This window comes from Ursus maritimus, unplaced genomic scaffold (genome assembly GCF_017311325.1).
Source record: "Ursus maritimus isolate PB19 unplaced genomic scaffold, ASM1731132v1 scaffold_6, whole genome shotgun sequence".
Classification (NCBI taxonomy): domain Eukaryota; kingdom Metazoa; phylum Chordata; class Mammalia; order Carnivora; family Ursidae; genus Ursus; species Ursus maritimus.
Genome location: NW_024426774.1, coordinates 71,503,917 through 71,520,921, shown reverse-complemented (window position 1 = coordinate 71,520,921; position 17,005 = coordinate 71,503,917). Strand labels below are relative to the sequence as shown.

The window sequence follows — 17,005 nt, the reverse complement described above, 5'->3', positions numbered from 1 at the left end:
CCTCAAGAACAGAACTAATGAGCTAAGTGACCAACTTAGGAAGATATGAAAAGAAAAAAAGAATAATCTCAAAGAAAGGAGAAGGAAGGAAATGATGAAGTTAAAAGCAGAAATTCATAACAAAATAAAAATTATAAAAAAAATAAAAAATAAAAGCAGAAATTCATGAAATAGAAAAATACATATATAATGGAAAGGACTGGTAAAGTTTAAAGTTAAAAATCACCTAAGAAAAACACATAATTATAGCAATACCAATCAAGCAAAAGAATGAAGATACAGGTAAATAAAAAAAGATACAAATAAATCATATTAGAAATGAAAAGAGGATATTACTAGAGCTTCAGCACAGATTAAAAAGATATAAAGACTATTATAAAAAGCTTCATGTTAATTTAAATGTTGAAATGGATAAATTCTTGGAAATATCTTACCAAAACAGACTGAAGATACATACATACACATGTGGGAGTGCATACAGTATTTTTAAAAAGTCATCCTGCAAGCAATACAAATATCATATCCAAATACAAATACATATGGTATCTCAACAGATGCAGGAAAAAAACATTGGTAAAATATGCTTCCCACTTACTGTAAAATTGTATAGCATAATAAAAAAAGACAGAGCAACTAGGACAGCAAAACCAAAAGCCCATGGCTATCTGTAACAAATTGTTCCACAAAACTCAAAAGATGATTAAGTGGGAACAAGGCAACTATCAAAACCTACATGCACTGGCATTTCTGTGGGAGCAAGAGGAGATAAGCAATGAAATATCTCATGGACCAAAAATATCAAAAGTTACTTCCCTATAGTGCAGAAAGACTTCTGCATACTATAATTATAGGTCAGCAGAAAGATTGCCCACTGAGTTCAGGAAGGATTGAAGAACTCTAATCTCTATGAACTCTTGAAATATCCTTTTTAAGACAAAAACTGCAACTGAGGAGAAATTGTTGGGAATCATATCCCCACTGAACAAGATAAAGATAAAATGGGCAAAGGGAAAAGAAAGTCCAGGTAAAAGGGAGAAAGCATCAGGAAAACAGATTCCAGAAAGTAGAAGACTATCTCTTTATTCATATAGATACGAAGGTGCTTCCCCCCACCAATAATTTTGGGGAAAAAGAAGAGATAGTTCTAGAGATATACAGCTAGAAAACCTTTCCTGACCTGGTCTTCTATCCTAAAAGTTGGGGCAAATCAATTTTATGTAAACATAAGCAACAGAAAAGGATCACAGTCAAATTCCATATAGAATGAATATTTTTTAAAACAGTAAATTAAAAAAAGACTAGTACGTCTTTACAGAAAGATGTGTCAACAAAACACAGAGAAAAATTGTAACCTAAAGAATGAGCTACAAAAAAATCATAGAAAATGAGATTAACATAAATCAGAATTAGAAAACCCCAGAAATAACATAAGAAAACTCAAAACTGAATTAGATATGAAAAGGTGATTTCAGGGGCACCTGCGGGTGGCTCAATCGGTTAAGCATCTGCCTTCAGCCCAGGTCATGATCCCAGGGTCCTGGGATGGAGTCCCCATCAGGCTCCCTCTCCCTTTGCCCCTCCCCTCTGCTTGTGCTTGCTCTCTTCCTCATGCTCTTTCTCTCAAATAAATAAATAAAATTGTTAAAAAGAAGTTATTTCAGAAAGAAAAATCTAAACCAAGAAACACAAGAACAAATAAATATAATAGTATGTATTATTATATGTAATATATATTAATATATAACATATAGTAAGACTGCATAATATATTATATAATATAAATATAGTAAGAGAATTATAAAGTAAAAATAAGAAAAATATAAAAGTTCAAAAAATTTAAAATGAAGAAGTTTATTATAGAACTGAAATCTATTTTTTATAAGTACCAAATGGAAATTCAAAAACTTGAAAATATAGTAATTTAAATAAAGAACTCAATGGATAGCTTTAATTGCAGATCAGACATAGCAGAATAGAAGCTTAATTAACATAAAGATGAACAATATAAAATAAAACAAAAGAATGAAAAACAGAAGAAAGAGGAAGTTGAAAGGTCTAATATACATGTAATTGGAATTCTGGAAAGAAATGGAAGAAGCTCTACAAACCCCAAGCAGAATTCATGCAAGAAAACCTGAAAAAAACAAACATACAATACACACACACACACACACACACACACACACACACAGCTAAGCAAATCATAAGAAAACCTCTGAAAACCAAGAGAGAAAATCTTAGCAGCCCGAGGAAAAAATAATAAGATTTTTGGTTCAATTCATTCTCAACAAAAAGTGTGTAGCCAGATGGGAAAAAAACAAACAAAAAATGAAATGACACTTTTGAAGTACTGAAAGTAACCACCAATCATGAATTCTATACCCAGTGAAGATATCCTTCAGAAATGAGGGCAAGTCAGAAACATTTTAGACAAAAACTAACACAATCTGTCACCAGCTGACCCCATATTAAATGTAACAGGTCAGAGGGTCAGGCAGAGCAAAAATGATCTCAAATATAAACACGGAAATGCAGCAAGAAATGAAGAGCGACAGAAAGGGTAGAAAGTAAATAAGGGGAAAAAACGCTAGGCAAAACAATAAAAATGTCTGGTATTTAAAATACACAGAGTTAAAATGCATCATATATAATACACTACAATAATCACAAGTTGATGGGGAATAGTTATTAAAGCTTGAACCTTAATCTTCAACATCTCCACTGTGACATAGGGAAGGGCATAAATGATAGTAATATGTTGAGATTTTTGATCAACAAATAAGACAAATATGAAGTTTGATTTTCTGGCTCTCACACTGCTGCATGTGAGAAAACCATTTCCTAAACCTTAAAAATTAACATTATTTCAGATCCTCACAATATGTATGATGTGAAACTTATGACCAACCAAACAACTTTGAGTGAAGAACTGAAAGATGTGCTTACTGGTAGGAGAAATTATAGCCAATTTGCAACCATGTTTGTAACCAGGATCCACTCCCATCAGGGTGCGCCCTGGAACAGGGCTTGTTAAAAGGAGCTGACGAAGGTTCCGTCCAAACATCATTACTGATTCCTTCTCTGCATCTGATGTGAGTTTGGCTCTTTAGAAATCAAAAATAAAAGGAAAAAGAGAAAGTATTTAGTTTTTCATTCACATAAAGTTTCTTCCTAAAAAAGAAAAGAATTCATTCCATACACTTATTCCTCACAGGAATTATTATTATAACAAAATAAAGGAAAAAAACATCATATATAAAATTACACTGAGTCTATTTTTTGCTAATCTCAGTAATACATGAAACCACAAACAATTCTGAAGTGAATCTGAAGAGTCTGCCATACCTACATTCCTTCCAATCTGCTCTTTATATACAAAATCTGTATGTATAAATATCTGTGTATGTAAGAGAAACAGAGTATATAAAGACCTGGACATCACACAGGAAGTCAAGTTAAAGTTTATCAGCTGATTAAAAATATGAACATAAAATTAGTGATAAATTATTGAATCCTAAGTAGTCTCTTCCATCAGTAGTTTTACACTTTAACCCATACAAATCTCAATGTCATCTTCTCTCTCTGTCCAATTCCCCACATTGAGCCCCCACCCTGTCATTCTCACAGGGATGTGACACGACCAAGGATATTAGTAATCAGTCCAGAACTATGCCTCACGCACAGAATTTCCCAGGTTTCCTCCACAGAAGTTATTAGAAGTCTAATTTTAAAACTTTTTCTAGGATAAAAACATATGTCTACAATGGACTTAAAGGCATTTGGAAACTAAGTTTTAACACCATTCACTTTCTTACTTTTTTTTTTTTAATTTATTTAAGTAATCACTACATACAACGTAGGGCTCAAATGCACAACCCCAATATCAAGAGTCACACACTTTTCTGACTCAGCCAGTCAGGTGCCCCTTAACACCACACATTCTTAACAAAAGCTCTTAACATATTATCTCCTGAAATTCTTATGAATTTTATAAGAAGACAATAACAAGTATGTCTTCTCCATTAGAACAGGTAAAGACATTCATGCCATGGTTACAAGAAAACTGACGGTAAAAAAACCATTCAAGGTACATTTCATAGCAGTGCTGAGGTAGAATTATCTACATATCTGAAGGCACACACAGCTAACTAATGTCTACTTTTCTGTCTTGAGTCAGTTTCTTAAGGCTTTCTCTCATCTTCTTTTCGCTGTCATTCTCCTGCATTCAGCCAAGCAACATGAAAAGTATCATGACAGGTATTTCTAAATCTTCACTTTTAACTTTATTTATAGTGTTTGTTGTCAGTTGTATATAAAGTACCACGATCGGTGTGAGATACAAAGCTGAAAAGACAAAATCCCCACTCTGAACATGACTGTACTGTGGAAGAAACAAAAAAATAATCAGATAAGTATAAACAATGATAAGTGCTATGCTAGTGAGAACATATGGGAGGGACAGCTAAACTGGAAAACTTTCTAAAAGAGATGTCTTCTCAGGTGAATCAAGAAGAATAAGTAATAGAGTTAAACAAACAAAGGCAGGGAGAATAGAATGAAGGCACAGAGAAAATGTTGCAGGCAATGGAACTACCATACGTAAAGACTCATGACTCATTATAGAAAAAGCAAGTAATTTCATATGCTAAAGTAAATACCGAGACATAAGGCTGTAGAGCCAAGACGAAATCAGGCCACAAAAGACTATGCATGATCTTCTAAAGAGCTTGGATTTAATCCTAGAGACAAAGAAGAGCCACTGGAGAATTTTAAGTAGAAGTGCATGAAATAATCAGATGGGAGTTTTAGGATGGCAGTGTGAAATGTGTAGTATGGCAAGACAGACAGAGATCATCTATTACCCTAGAACAGTAATCCAGACAAGAAATTATCATATCCTGAACTAAGACAGTAACCACAGAGAGATCAAGAAGCGGCAAATTTCAAGGTAATAATAAAGGATGGGAAAATAGGCAGCACTTGGTAACTGACAACATGGAACTGATGAAAGAGGTAGGTGTGAAAAACAACATGGAGATGAATCATCTTGACAGTTACAGAACTAAGAAATCCAAAGTAGACTGCCTAATATATAGTCAACTGAATCAAATGTCTGCAAAATAATATAGTCTGTATGGTTGTTTTAAGTACTCACACATGAATGGAGAAAAGTCTGGTTACCAATGATTATCTCTAGGAAATGAAATTTTGTGGGTTTTTTTTTCTTTGTTTTACTGATTCTTTCAATTTTTTCTACATTAGGACAGATTTCTTTTTAATTAGAGAACTGAAGTAATTTTCTTTAAAGAAAAATCAATTGGGAATTTTCTCTCTCAATTGCTGTTCAGGTAATTACAAGTATTTCTACCAAGAGACATATCTGCAGTTAATGTCTGCAAACCAACTTACAGACTAAAATAAGATATATTTTTTTAACCGCAGGCATTTTAAAAAAAGAGAAGGAAAGTACTCTTGTTTGCCCACTGGTAAAAGAAGTCAGAGAAGGATTATAAATTAAATAATCCCACACCAAATCACTAACATTAAATCTCAATGAAATCATTCCATAGGCAGTGAATCTACTCAAGTCAAATGTATGCAAAAATGTGAAAAGCACTACTGGACATTCTTTGCAACATGAAAATCCAAGATAAAGGAAAACAAGAGGAAACGAAATTTTGAATAAGGTAACTTTCTCTTTTTCCATATGAACAAAACCTGTTATTTAAAAATTTTATGTCCCAGCACTCAAAAGCAAGAGATGTTACCTTGCACAGACTTGAAATGAAATAGGATTCAAATAAAAACAATATTGTTAAGGGACAACTAAGCTATGAAGGATGAATCAAGAAAATGAATGACTTTGATAAAAAGAAGGTGGTCAAAAAAAGCTATGTGTCTTTTTTAATAGTACCTCCTCAGTTCCTGTTGTCAATGCCTCCAAAGTCAATAGCCAAGTCCAGCAAAAGAAAAACAGGCAAACATTATAAAGGCTGCTATCAATTCTAGTGAGCTTGAAGAGATGGCTAGAAATCTACAGTTTTCAAGTAACCCTTGCTGAAATCCATAAATAAGAGAGAATGAAGAAAGTCTAGAGCCCATAGGAAGGAATATATGAGGGAATGGCTAGTTTGAAGATTGACTACAAAGACAGAGGCTAGAGATAAGCAGGAAAGAGGGTTTCTGCCTCCTCAAACTTTCCCTACAAAAACCCGCAATCTGCACCTCAGCTCTTTTGCAGCTCTTCTTTGTAACTCTTAGTCCTTCCACTAGTCCATCTAGATGGTCACTTTAATCATCTCCTCTAATATGTGCTCATCACTGCTGATAATTATTCACCTAAATAACTCCCATTTAGAACTAAATACATATATTAGCTTTCTCTCTTCAGAGTGATAAATTCATCACGTGCTCCACTGATTTTCTTATGCTGTTTTTGGTTCTCATACCTCCAAAAACTGCTTCCAACTAAATTCTCCATTAACTTCTTAGTTTATTATCCCAAGCTAAATCTCTCATCAATAAAACCATTTGTTTGTCTTGGCTGTCAAATTGCAAAACTGGTATTGTAGGACTGGAAGGGATACACATTAACTGGTCAAGATTTGGAAAAGTACATTTTAATAAAGAGCTATCTTTTGTGGTCGACACATGTGAATGCCTCTGCAGATTGAAATCTAGGCTTAACTATAATCACTTTGTGACCCTCACTCAGTTCTTTGGATGGGTTAGTGGATCAACAAATATTTACTTCATGCTTTAATGGGTCTATTACTATAAATAATAATAAACAGTACATAAAATTAAATAAGACAAGATACACACCTGAACTCTCTACAGAGGAGAGGATAAATAAGGCGTTTAAAAGAATCATCGAGTGAATTGTGTAAGATCTTCATTAACTCTGGCCTTGCAAAGCCACGTGGTCTCCACCTGCAAAAAAGAAAAGCCTACACTAAAACTGATGAAGCAATAACAAGACCATGAAAGGGCTCCTGGAAGAAGGGAGAGGAAGTAGAACAGAAAAGGGGGAAAAACTTTATTGAAGCCAAAGTAACATAATCTGTGAGGGAAGACTGTGATGTCTGGAAATTATTACTATGACATCTGGAGTTCTTATTTTTAAAAACCTGGTAACCACGGTCACATATAAAACTAAGGGGAGGAAAAAAACCTTTCTTATCCTGGGAAGAGTCTCCAGAGCATTATTAATAATGGTAAAAATCTTAAGATATAAGAAAGTCACCAGAAAATGACTAATGCACTGCTATGAACTAAATTATATCCCCTAAAATTAATATGTTGAAGCCCTAACCCCCAGTAAGATGGTATTTGGAGATGCAGCCTTTGGGAGATAATTGGTCATGACGGTAGGGCCATCATGATGTGACTGGTAGAAGAAAAGATTATCAGAGAGCTTGCTGTCTCTCTATCCCTTTGTCTTCCAGCCAGGTGAGGGCATAGTGAGAAGGCAGCAGTCTACAAGCCAAGAAGAGGGTTCTCACCAGGAATCAAATCAGCCTACACCTTGATCTTGGACTTTACAGCTTCCAGAACTAGGAGAAAATAAATTTCTGTTGTTTAAACCACTCAGTCTATGGTATTTTGTTATGGCAGCAAAGCTAAGACAAACATGTATCCTTCTTTGCCCATTCCTTTATCTCTTTCTGAGAATTAAAGCAGACTGAGCAAAGGAAAAACTGTTTTAACCCTTGCCTCTTGCCATTCCTTAGAACTCACTCTACTCCTCAGGCTGCAGTGCTCTATCACGCAGTATACCTGCATACATGCTGATGGATATAAATGTCAGAGTCGAACTGAATGGTAGCGGGCACTGGATAAAGAACAGTAAGAGAAAAACAAAAGCTAAAAAGGACAAATTCAGCCCAACTCCTTCCATGTTTCCATCCATCTATAGCCCTTGCCCTTCGATGACTCTTGAGTACAAACCATTAATAAAATATCTATTTTATAAACCATAATAAAATAAATCATTAATATACCCTAGGGACACTGTCATCTCTCTTACTTATCTCAGGTAGGAAATTAACTAAATTATTTCAGTGGACAAACATTTAAGCATCTATAATGTGATACACCAAAGGTTTCATAATAAGAACTATTTGAATCCTTTCCACAGAAGGTCATTAACTGAGTAGAACACAGCTTTGTTTTTTAATTTGAATGAAAGTGCTTTCAGGACATACATCCTTCCACTCAAATCTCTGTCACTCCCTACTGTCACCTTTACCTGAGGGCATGAGAGTAAGGGAGGCATAGGAGATGAACTGGACATACATTATTAATATGACAATTAATACTACTGTTGTTACTGTTATTGCTGTTATTATTGCTAATTTGGAGAGCCCAATGTCACGGAAGATGTTCCAGAAGAAACATCTGAGATGGGTTTTAAAAAATAAATTTTGCTTTAGCAAACAAGACCCAGGAGAAAAAAAGCATACTGGTAAGAAACCACAGCACATGTAAAAGCATGTAGAAGCACATGTAGAAGCATGAAAGAACTTGATGAGTCCTTTCAAGTAGATTAGTACTGCTAGAGTATAACTGTCAGGATCAGGTAGGAGGTAAATGGGGCTAGAAAATACGGCAGTAGCCAGATCATTAAAGGTCTTACACACCATACTATGGAGCTTGGCAAATTAGGAGAGAACATAGTCCTGGGTCATGGGACAGTACACTAGGAAGATAATCCTTAGAGGCAGGAAAGCCCTAATGGAGTGGTTGCTTAAATGTATGTATCTGATATCTGCTGGGGGTCATTCCCTTTAAGACCAAACTAAGGTTTCCCCATTGCTTATACGAAAAACACAGAAATTTTTAACATTGCTTACTCAATCCCTGTAGAAGCCTCAAAGGTTTTCCACAAACCTTATCTCTTGCTCCCACATCTACTCTGGGTTCCTTCCAAATAATTCCTTATACTGCAGCCAGAGTGATCTTAAAATGCAAACTGATCATGACAATCCTCCGTTTAAACCCTTTACTGGCTTTTGTTTACCCTTAAGATAAAGAATAAAATCCTTACCCAGTCTAGAAAACTAGGTATGATCTGGCCCATGCCAACAAGTCAATCATTTCTTGTTGCTTCCTGTTCCTCTCCTTCTATCTCCAACCTCCATCTGCACACAACCCAGACTACATTAGAGTTCCCTGTTACAAACTCATGAAACATTGCACTTCTCCTTTATAACCTCAACACACTCTAAACCATATGCTCAGGGTCTTCTCCACTAAATTACATTGTCACCAAAGACAAACATATTTATCTGGTTTATAGGTGAATCCCCAGCATCTAGTGTATAACCTGGATAGATGAATACACAAGAGAGGTGGAAGGTGGAAGAAGTAGGGACAAAGAGAGTAAAACAAAAAAGAAGAGGAGAAAGAAGAAAAGATTTGAGTGAGTATCTCCAGTCATTCGAATGTGTTAAAAAAATGAAAACAATTCCCTGAGAATGGTTCTTGGTTCCCAGAGAAGTATTTTAGCTGGCTTTTGTTTCAGTTCTTCAGTTCCCATAGAAGAGTTTCTTCAATTATCCATATGAAGAGAAACTTCTAGAACATAACTGAAACTTATATTGCTATACCATAGTAATGTAAAGTATTATTGTATAAGTCAAACAATATTACCAATTCAACTGGAGGAGAACTGAATAAAATATAATTTAGATGAGCCAAGAGAAACCATTTAAGTCTCTGTAAGGAAGCCATTCCCTAACATTTACTTAATATGAAGATAACAGTTTAAAGCATAACTAATACTTCCTTAACTATTGAGGACACACTCTGATACTGAATATTATGAACATTCACAAGAAAATAAGAAGTTTTCTCCAGGGGCGCCTGGGTGGCACAGCGGTTAAGCGTCTGCCTTCGGCTCAGGGCGTGATCCCGGCATTCTGGGATCGAGCCCCACGTCAGGCTCCTCCGCTATGAGCCTGCTTCTTCCTCTCCCACTCCCCCTGCTTGTGTTCCCGCTCTCGCTGGCTGTCTCTATCTCTGTCAAATAAATAAATAAAATCTTTAAAAAAAAAAAAAAAAAAAAAGAAGTTTTCTCCAGTTTACTGTGATCTATTTATAAAAGCTATTTCTAAAAAGGAGTTTTACACAATAATCCCATAACTTCATAATACCAGATACCACTGAAGGCTATACAATTACATGGAATATCACTTAATTCTCTTAAATTTGTGAAAAAGGCATTATTCACCATTTTCACAATAATGAAACTGAAAGAAATTAAGTAATGTACTCATCATAGTCACAAGAGTAAGAAGTAATATAACTGGAATTCAAACTCAGATATATCCACTTCTAGGATTTTGTTCTTTTTATGAAGCTCTCTTAGAATTTCAACATATTTTAAATTAAAATTATCTAATTTCTTAATACAATTGTTTAAATCTATGATTGCTTTTAGGTATTTATTTTTTTCATTTTTAATGAAATTTATTTGTTTACAAAAGAAATAAGCATTCATTTAAAAAAAAACTCTACCAGACAGCATACAACAAAATTAAAATCTCAGACTACAGCTATGGAATAGATCATCTGTATTTTTTCAAAAATTTTCTTACACACATATAGACCTATTTTTTGCCACTAACGAGAGCATACTATAAATACTAACTATAAACTGTCTTTTTAACGTAGTAAGACATGTTTATATCTCAATTTTAGCTCTATCTCAACGTTTTTAAGATGGCTGCACAGAATTCCACTGAATGGATATAACACAATTGGCTTACAGAATTTACCACTGAGATACTTGTTTCACTTGATGGGTACTTGGTTAGCATTATTTGGTGATTAAGCAAGCTGATCCTTCATGGAATTGGTTTTTGGCAAGCCGGTTTCCAATGAACTGATGAAAGAATGATACTGGCTGAGAGAGCTAACTTCCGAAGTATATAGCACTTGTTCCTCTCAAAGAAAAATTCATCCAACACTTCAAATGGCTTTCCCAGCAATCTCCCTAACTTAAGGGCACAAAGAACTAGCTTGTAAGGAGCATACCCCAAATCTGTATGTCCTAACTGCTAGGCAAGCTTCTTTACCTTTGCATCAGCTTTCTCATTGGTCAAATGGCAGCTACAAATCTGCTCTACCAAAAGAACAGACTGTTGTAAGGATCGAATACACTCTAAAAAGTTAAAACTAAAAGTTAGAAGTTCTATATAAATATGTGGTGCTATTTTAAAAGGTTCCCTTAACAAAGGAAAAAAGATAATAAAAAGTTACAATTCTCTGAAATATCCAAAAAACCTAATGTTTGTATCAATCATCCTTAATGTGCAAAACATTTTAGGTAAATTGCATATATTATGTTTAGAGACTTATATTGTAATATCTAATAAATTATATTCTTATTTCAATTATCCTTAATGATCAAAACATTACAGAAATGCCATATACACTATGTTTTTGTTAGTTTTTCATAAGAGAAAACACTCGGTATAAGATTTGAATAGTACAAAAAAGTACTAAAGTAAAAGTCCTTCTCTCCAGAAATAACCATGATTAATAATTTATTTTAATATTTAATATATCCTGTTTCCTATTTAAACATACACAACATTTCTACCTTTTTTTGATGTAAAAAGGACACATATCCGTTGTCTGTCAACGTTTGTTTGTTTGCTTAACAGAATGGACATTTTCCCAGTAGGTATAGATCAGTAGGTATAGATCTCATATGGCATTTTAGTATTGGAAGATAGGAAATTCTGTAAAAATCTATAAACAGACCTGTTTTGGATGCACCACCTGCAGAATTCATTCTTCACTCCATCAGAAATGTTGACTTTGACAGTCAGTATCTTCAAATTTTCTCCCCGGTTAATTGCCAGAATCTGAATGCAAACATACATGGCAGAGACTGATGACCCACTAAATAGGTAAATGGTCAATTTCATCAGTCAACATTGGTGAAATAAATTGAGCGGTTATTCAGCCTACAGCTGTATCAATTTTTAATTAATTTATTTACCAAAAGTGTATTTAAAAATAATAATTTCTTTATACTTTTTTCAAAAAAGTTTTTTTAAATAAAATACAAGTACAAAACCTACAACATTCACAGGAAGAGACTTTGGTGATCTAAAAATCTCATTTCAGATTTAATTGAAAATTTTTGATTATCTGGAGTTAAGAAATTTTCTTTTTATATTTGTGAAAATATATTGCTAAGATAAAGATGCATGCAAATTCCCAAGTGGAATAATAACTACTAACTGTTACATTTATTGAGCATTTACTAACTTATCTCATTTAATTTTCAAAGCTAACAGGGGGATATGTATGATCTTCACTTCATATAGTAATTTTTTAAGACTAATTTATCCCAAATAACAAAGATAACAAGTGAAGGAAAAATTTAAACTCAGATCAGGTTGTCTCTTAAGCAAGTGTCTTAAAATACACTAGAAACACTCCTTTAAAGAAGAGCAAACAAATCTAAAGCAAGTAGAATAAAGGAAATAATAAAGAACAGAGGAAAAATTGAGAATAGAAAAACAATAGAAAATAATGCTAGCAAAACCAAAAATTTTCTTTGAAAATATCACAAAATTGAGAAGCCTTTCACTAAACCAAGAAAAAAGGAGGAAGCATTCCAATTACCAAAATCAAAAATAAGAGGGGCCATTACTACGGAAGTTATAGAAATAAAAAGGATAGTAAAAATACTACAAACAACATATTTCAAATTATACAAAATATACTTAAATAAAATGGAAAAATTCTTAAAAAGACAGACTGCCAAGACAGAATAAAATAGAAACAGAAAATCTGAAAAGATCTACAATAAATAAAGAAGACTAAATTAGTAATTTAAAATTTTTCCACAAGAAAATGTCCAGGCCCAGATAGCTTCACCACAGAATTCTACCAACCATTTAAAGAATTAACATCAATTCTTCACAAACCCTTCCAAAATATACCACAGAAGAAAAATCTTCCCAACTCTATTTACTCCAATGCAAACCAGACAAGAGCATTGCAAGAAAAAAATAAAGACCATTATCTCTTATGAATACAGATATAAAAATCCTCCCAAATCCATAAATATATAAAAAGGATTACACACTAGGACCAAGAGGGATTTATTCCAGGAATGCAAGGTTGGTTTAACACCCAAAAAGCAATTAACAAGATATATCATACCAATAAAATAAAAAACAAAAATCACACAATATTCTTCTTGCATCTTATAGATGCAGAAAGAATATTTGACAAAATTTCAGGTTTGTTCACAACAAAAACACTCAACAAACTAGGAACAGAAAACAACTTCTTCGATGTGATAAAGATCACATACAAAAACTTCACAGATAGCAACATACTTAATGGTGAAAGACTGGATACTTTCCCTCCAAAATTACAAGGGTCTCTTGTACTTCTATTCAACATCAGACTGGAGGGTCTAGTCAGGGAAATTAAACAAGAAAAAGAAACAGAAGACACCTAGATTGAAAAGAAAGAAACCTATCTCTATTTGCATATAATATAATCTTATATATGGAGAACTCTAAGGAATTCACTATAAAACTATTAGAACTCATAAAGCGTTTGGCAAGATTGCAGGATAATCAATTTCTACACACTAGCAATAAGCATTCTGAAAAAAAACAAAAAACCAAAAAAAAAAAAAAAAAAACCACCCTCATTTACCATAGCACCAAAAGGAATAAACTACTCAGGAATAAATTTAACAAAGGAAGTACCAAATGCATACTCTGAAAACTACAAAAGAAATTGAAAAAATGGGGGGTGCCTGGGTGGCGCAGCGGTTAAGCATCTGCCTTCGGCTCAGGGCGTGATCCCAGCGTTATGGGATCAAGCCCCACATCAGGCTCTTCCGCTATGAGCCTGCTTCTTCCTCTCCCACTCCCCCTGCTTGTGTTCCCTCTCTCACTGGCTGTCTCTCTGTCGAATAAATAAATAAAATCTTCAAAAAAAAAAAAAAAAAGAAACTGAAAAAATGGAAAAATACCCCATGTTCCAGAAGACTTAATATTGCTAGAATGGCAATATTACCCCAATAGATTTACAGATTCAATGCACTCCTATCAAAAAAAGGCTAGATTCTTTGCAAAAATTGACGAATTCTAAGAGTCACATAGAAATTCAAGGGACCCAGAGTCCCTCTTGAAAAAGAAGAAAAAAGTTGAAGGACTCCTACCTTCTGATTTCAAAACTTATTACAAAGCTACAGAAATCACAACTGTGTGGTACTGGCATAAGGATAGCCACACAGATCAGTGGAATAAAATTAAGAGCTCAGAAATAAATCTATACACCTACAATCAACTGATTTGCAATAAGGATGCCAAGACAGTTCACTGGGGGAAAATACAGTCTTTTCAATAAACAATGCTGGAATGACTGGAGAGTTATGTTCAAAAGAATGAAGCTGTATTCCTTCTTTACCTCATCATACACAAAAATTATTCAAAATTGGTCATAAACCTTAATATAAGAAGTAAAAAACTCTTAGAAAATATAAGAGAAAATCTTCATGACCATGAGTTAGGTAAGGCCTGAGATGTAACACTACACACACAATCGAAAGAAAAAATAAATAGATTAGACTTCAATAAAATTATACATCAAAGGATACCATTAAGAAAGTGAAAAGAGAACTTATAGAATGGGAGAAAAGTTTTGCAAATCATTTATCACATAAAGGAATTAGATCTAGAACGGATAAAAGACTCTTATAACTAATAAGAGAAAAGGCCATGTCACCTCCACACCCCAAGTAGGAACCAATATATAATAAAGTGTCCAAGAAAAATTTGTGGGATAATTGACGACACTTATGTTACCTTAAACCAAACAAACACCTTTTCACGTCTGTATATCACCGTAAGTTAAAAAATTAACAATTCTAATGGAAAATATCACATTTTGAAAGGTAATGCACTCTAATCTTTTTCATTATCTTTTTTTTTAACAGTAAAATGCAAATGGAAGGAAAAATTAATTTTAAAAATGTTATACTGAGGACTTCCAGGCTTGGAGAACTGGCAATCTCTTGATTCCAAATCCCCTCCTCATCTTCCTATAAAACTTTAATAAAGAGAATAAAACATGGGACCCACATCTTTGGCATTTCTAGGGAACAGAACTAGACTGCCATCTGATTTCTCTATAGCAAGATGCAAAGCAAGGCAACAACAGAGCAACATATTTAAGAAAGTTTAGGAAAGTAAAAACAAAAAATATTATACTGATCTAAGCTGTCCATGTATCATGCCCATTGGAAACAATTATGAATGTGTTAGAACTTAGAGAATACTGTACATATATACCCTACTTGAGAAATACAGAAGAGCAGGGGTCAGTAAACTATGGTCCATGGCCAAATCAAACATCTGTTTGCATAAACAGAAGTTTATTAAAACACAACCATGCTCCCATGTTTCTGTATTATCTATGACTACTGTCATGCTGCAATGGCAGTTGTATAACTGCTGCAAAAGCCACCTGGCTCAGAAAATATAGACATTTATTCTCTGGTCTTCTACAGAAAAGCCTGGCCAACTCCCTACTGGACTACAGAATAAGCTTCATTACACCAAAAGAAGACTGGAAAGTTCTGGCAAAAGGACAGAGGGCAAGCATTTCATATAACTGTAGGACTGAGATTAAAATAAGGGAGGAATCAGTTTCCATTAAGAAAATACAGGTTGCAATCCTGATACCAAAGTAGACTTTAAGCTAAAAACCATTAAACAAGATAAAGAAGGACAGTTGATAATGTTAAAGCTACATTCTGGTTTTGGAATAGAGCAAGCGGAACAATAGCATATTTTAAAGATGCTGTTAGGTGTGACATCAACAACACGATAGAGAAGGGAATTTCAATAGTCCATCCCTCTACAACAATAACAAACTGGCCAAAACTGTCAGAATCAACTTTTTCAGAACTCTGGACCCTAATAAAAAGCTTACAACAACCAGAGGAACATTTAAAGAAAAAAGAGCCACAGAGTTTTGGTAAGGAGCACTTTTAGGTGGGAGGTGAGTTAAGATGGCGGAGAAGTAGGAGACACCTTTTTCAGCAGGTCCCCTGAGTCGAGTTGGATAGGTACCAGACCAGCCTGAACATCCACAGAATCAGCCTGAGACACAGGAAGATACATCTGGATCTCTACAAATGAACATCTCCAGCGCTGAGTATTGGGGTACGAAGCGGGGAGCCGTGAAACTGCGCACAGATATCGGAAGATAAACGGAAGGGGGAGGGAGCCGCCGCGTTCGGGCGCCAGGAAGCGGAAGCCACCTGCACGGGGGAGCGGGTGGATTCGTGGACCAGCACCCACGAGACAGCAGACTGAGACCGTGAGCCGGGGAACACACGTGACCAGACTGAAAACCGGAGCTCCCGTGCGCTCACTGGAACCAGACTGAGACCGGGAGCTCCGGGAGCGCGCGGGGGCGGCTGGCAGCTGGCGGTGTTAGAAACACAAAGGACAGAGACGCGCCCGCCCTGGAAGTGAGGGCTGGGACCCCGGGTGTGGGGCGCACATCCCGGGACGCTGCAGGGTTGAGCAGCACCAACAGAAACAGAGTTAAAGTGGCCAAAACATCAGTGGAGAACGGTCTGCGATCCCTCTGTTCTGAGACAGAGGCTGAGATTCGGCCACTGCTGCTCTCTCAGAAGAGGCACAGCAAACTGCCAGGGAAAGCCGCCAGAGAACAAAAGTCTGGAAATACTGGCTCAGAGTGTGCCCATCCCCATCCCCCCTCGCAGGGGACACGGAGATTCTACCCAAACAGGGTTGCCTGAGTATAGGCACGGCAGGCCCCTCCCCCAGAAGGCAGGCTGAAAAATCAAGAAGCCCACATCCCTAAGATCCCTACAAAACAAGGGCGCATGGCCTGGGTCCTGGTCCATAATTTGGGCTCTGGACAACCCCACGACCTCTCCTCATCTGAATGACGAGAAGGAGAAATCCCCCCCAGCAAAGAAAAG

At 35.4% G+C, this 17,005-nt stretch overlaps 1 protein-coding gene across 3 annotated transcripts in view; it reads right to left on the bottom strand.

Moving 5' to 3' along the window:
• The window catches only part of SRBD1 (S1 RNA binding domain 1), a 197,593-nt gene that overhangs the window by 136,912 nt on the left and 43,676 nt on the right, over positions 1–17,005 (bottom strand). For 2 of the 3 annotated variants that reach the window (XM_008699821.2, XM_008699822.2), the window contains exons 10-12: positions 11,773–11,876; positions 6,826–6,933; positions 2,947–3,104 (exon numbers count right to left, since the gene is read on the bottom strand). In XM_008699821.2, coding sequence (XP_008698043.2) covers positions 2,947–3,104; positions 6,826–6,933; positions 11,773–11,876 — 370 coding nt within the window. The remainder of the gene's footprint in view (positions 1–2,946; positions 3,105–6,825; positions 6,934–11,772; positions 11,877–17,005) is intronic. The other variant, XM_008699823.2, reaches the window with a different exon arrangement.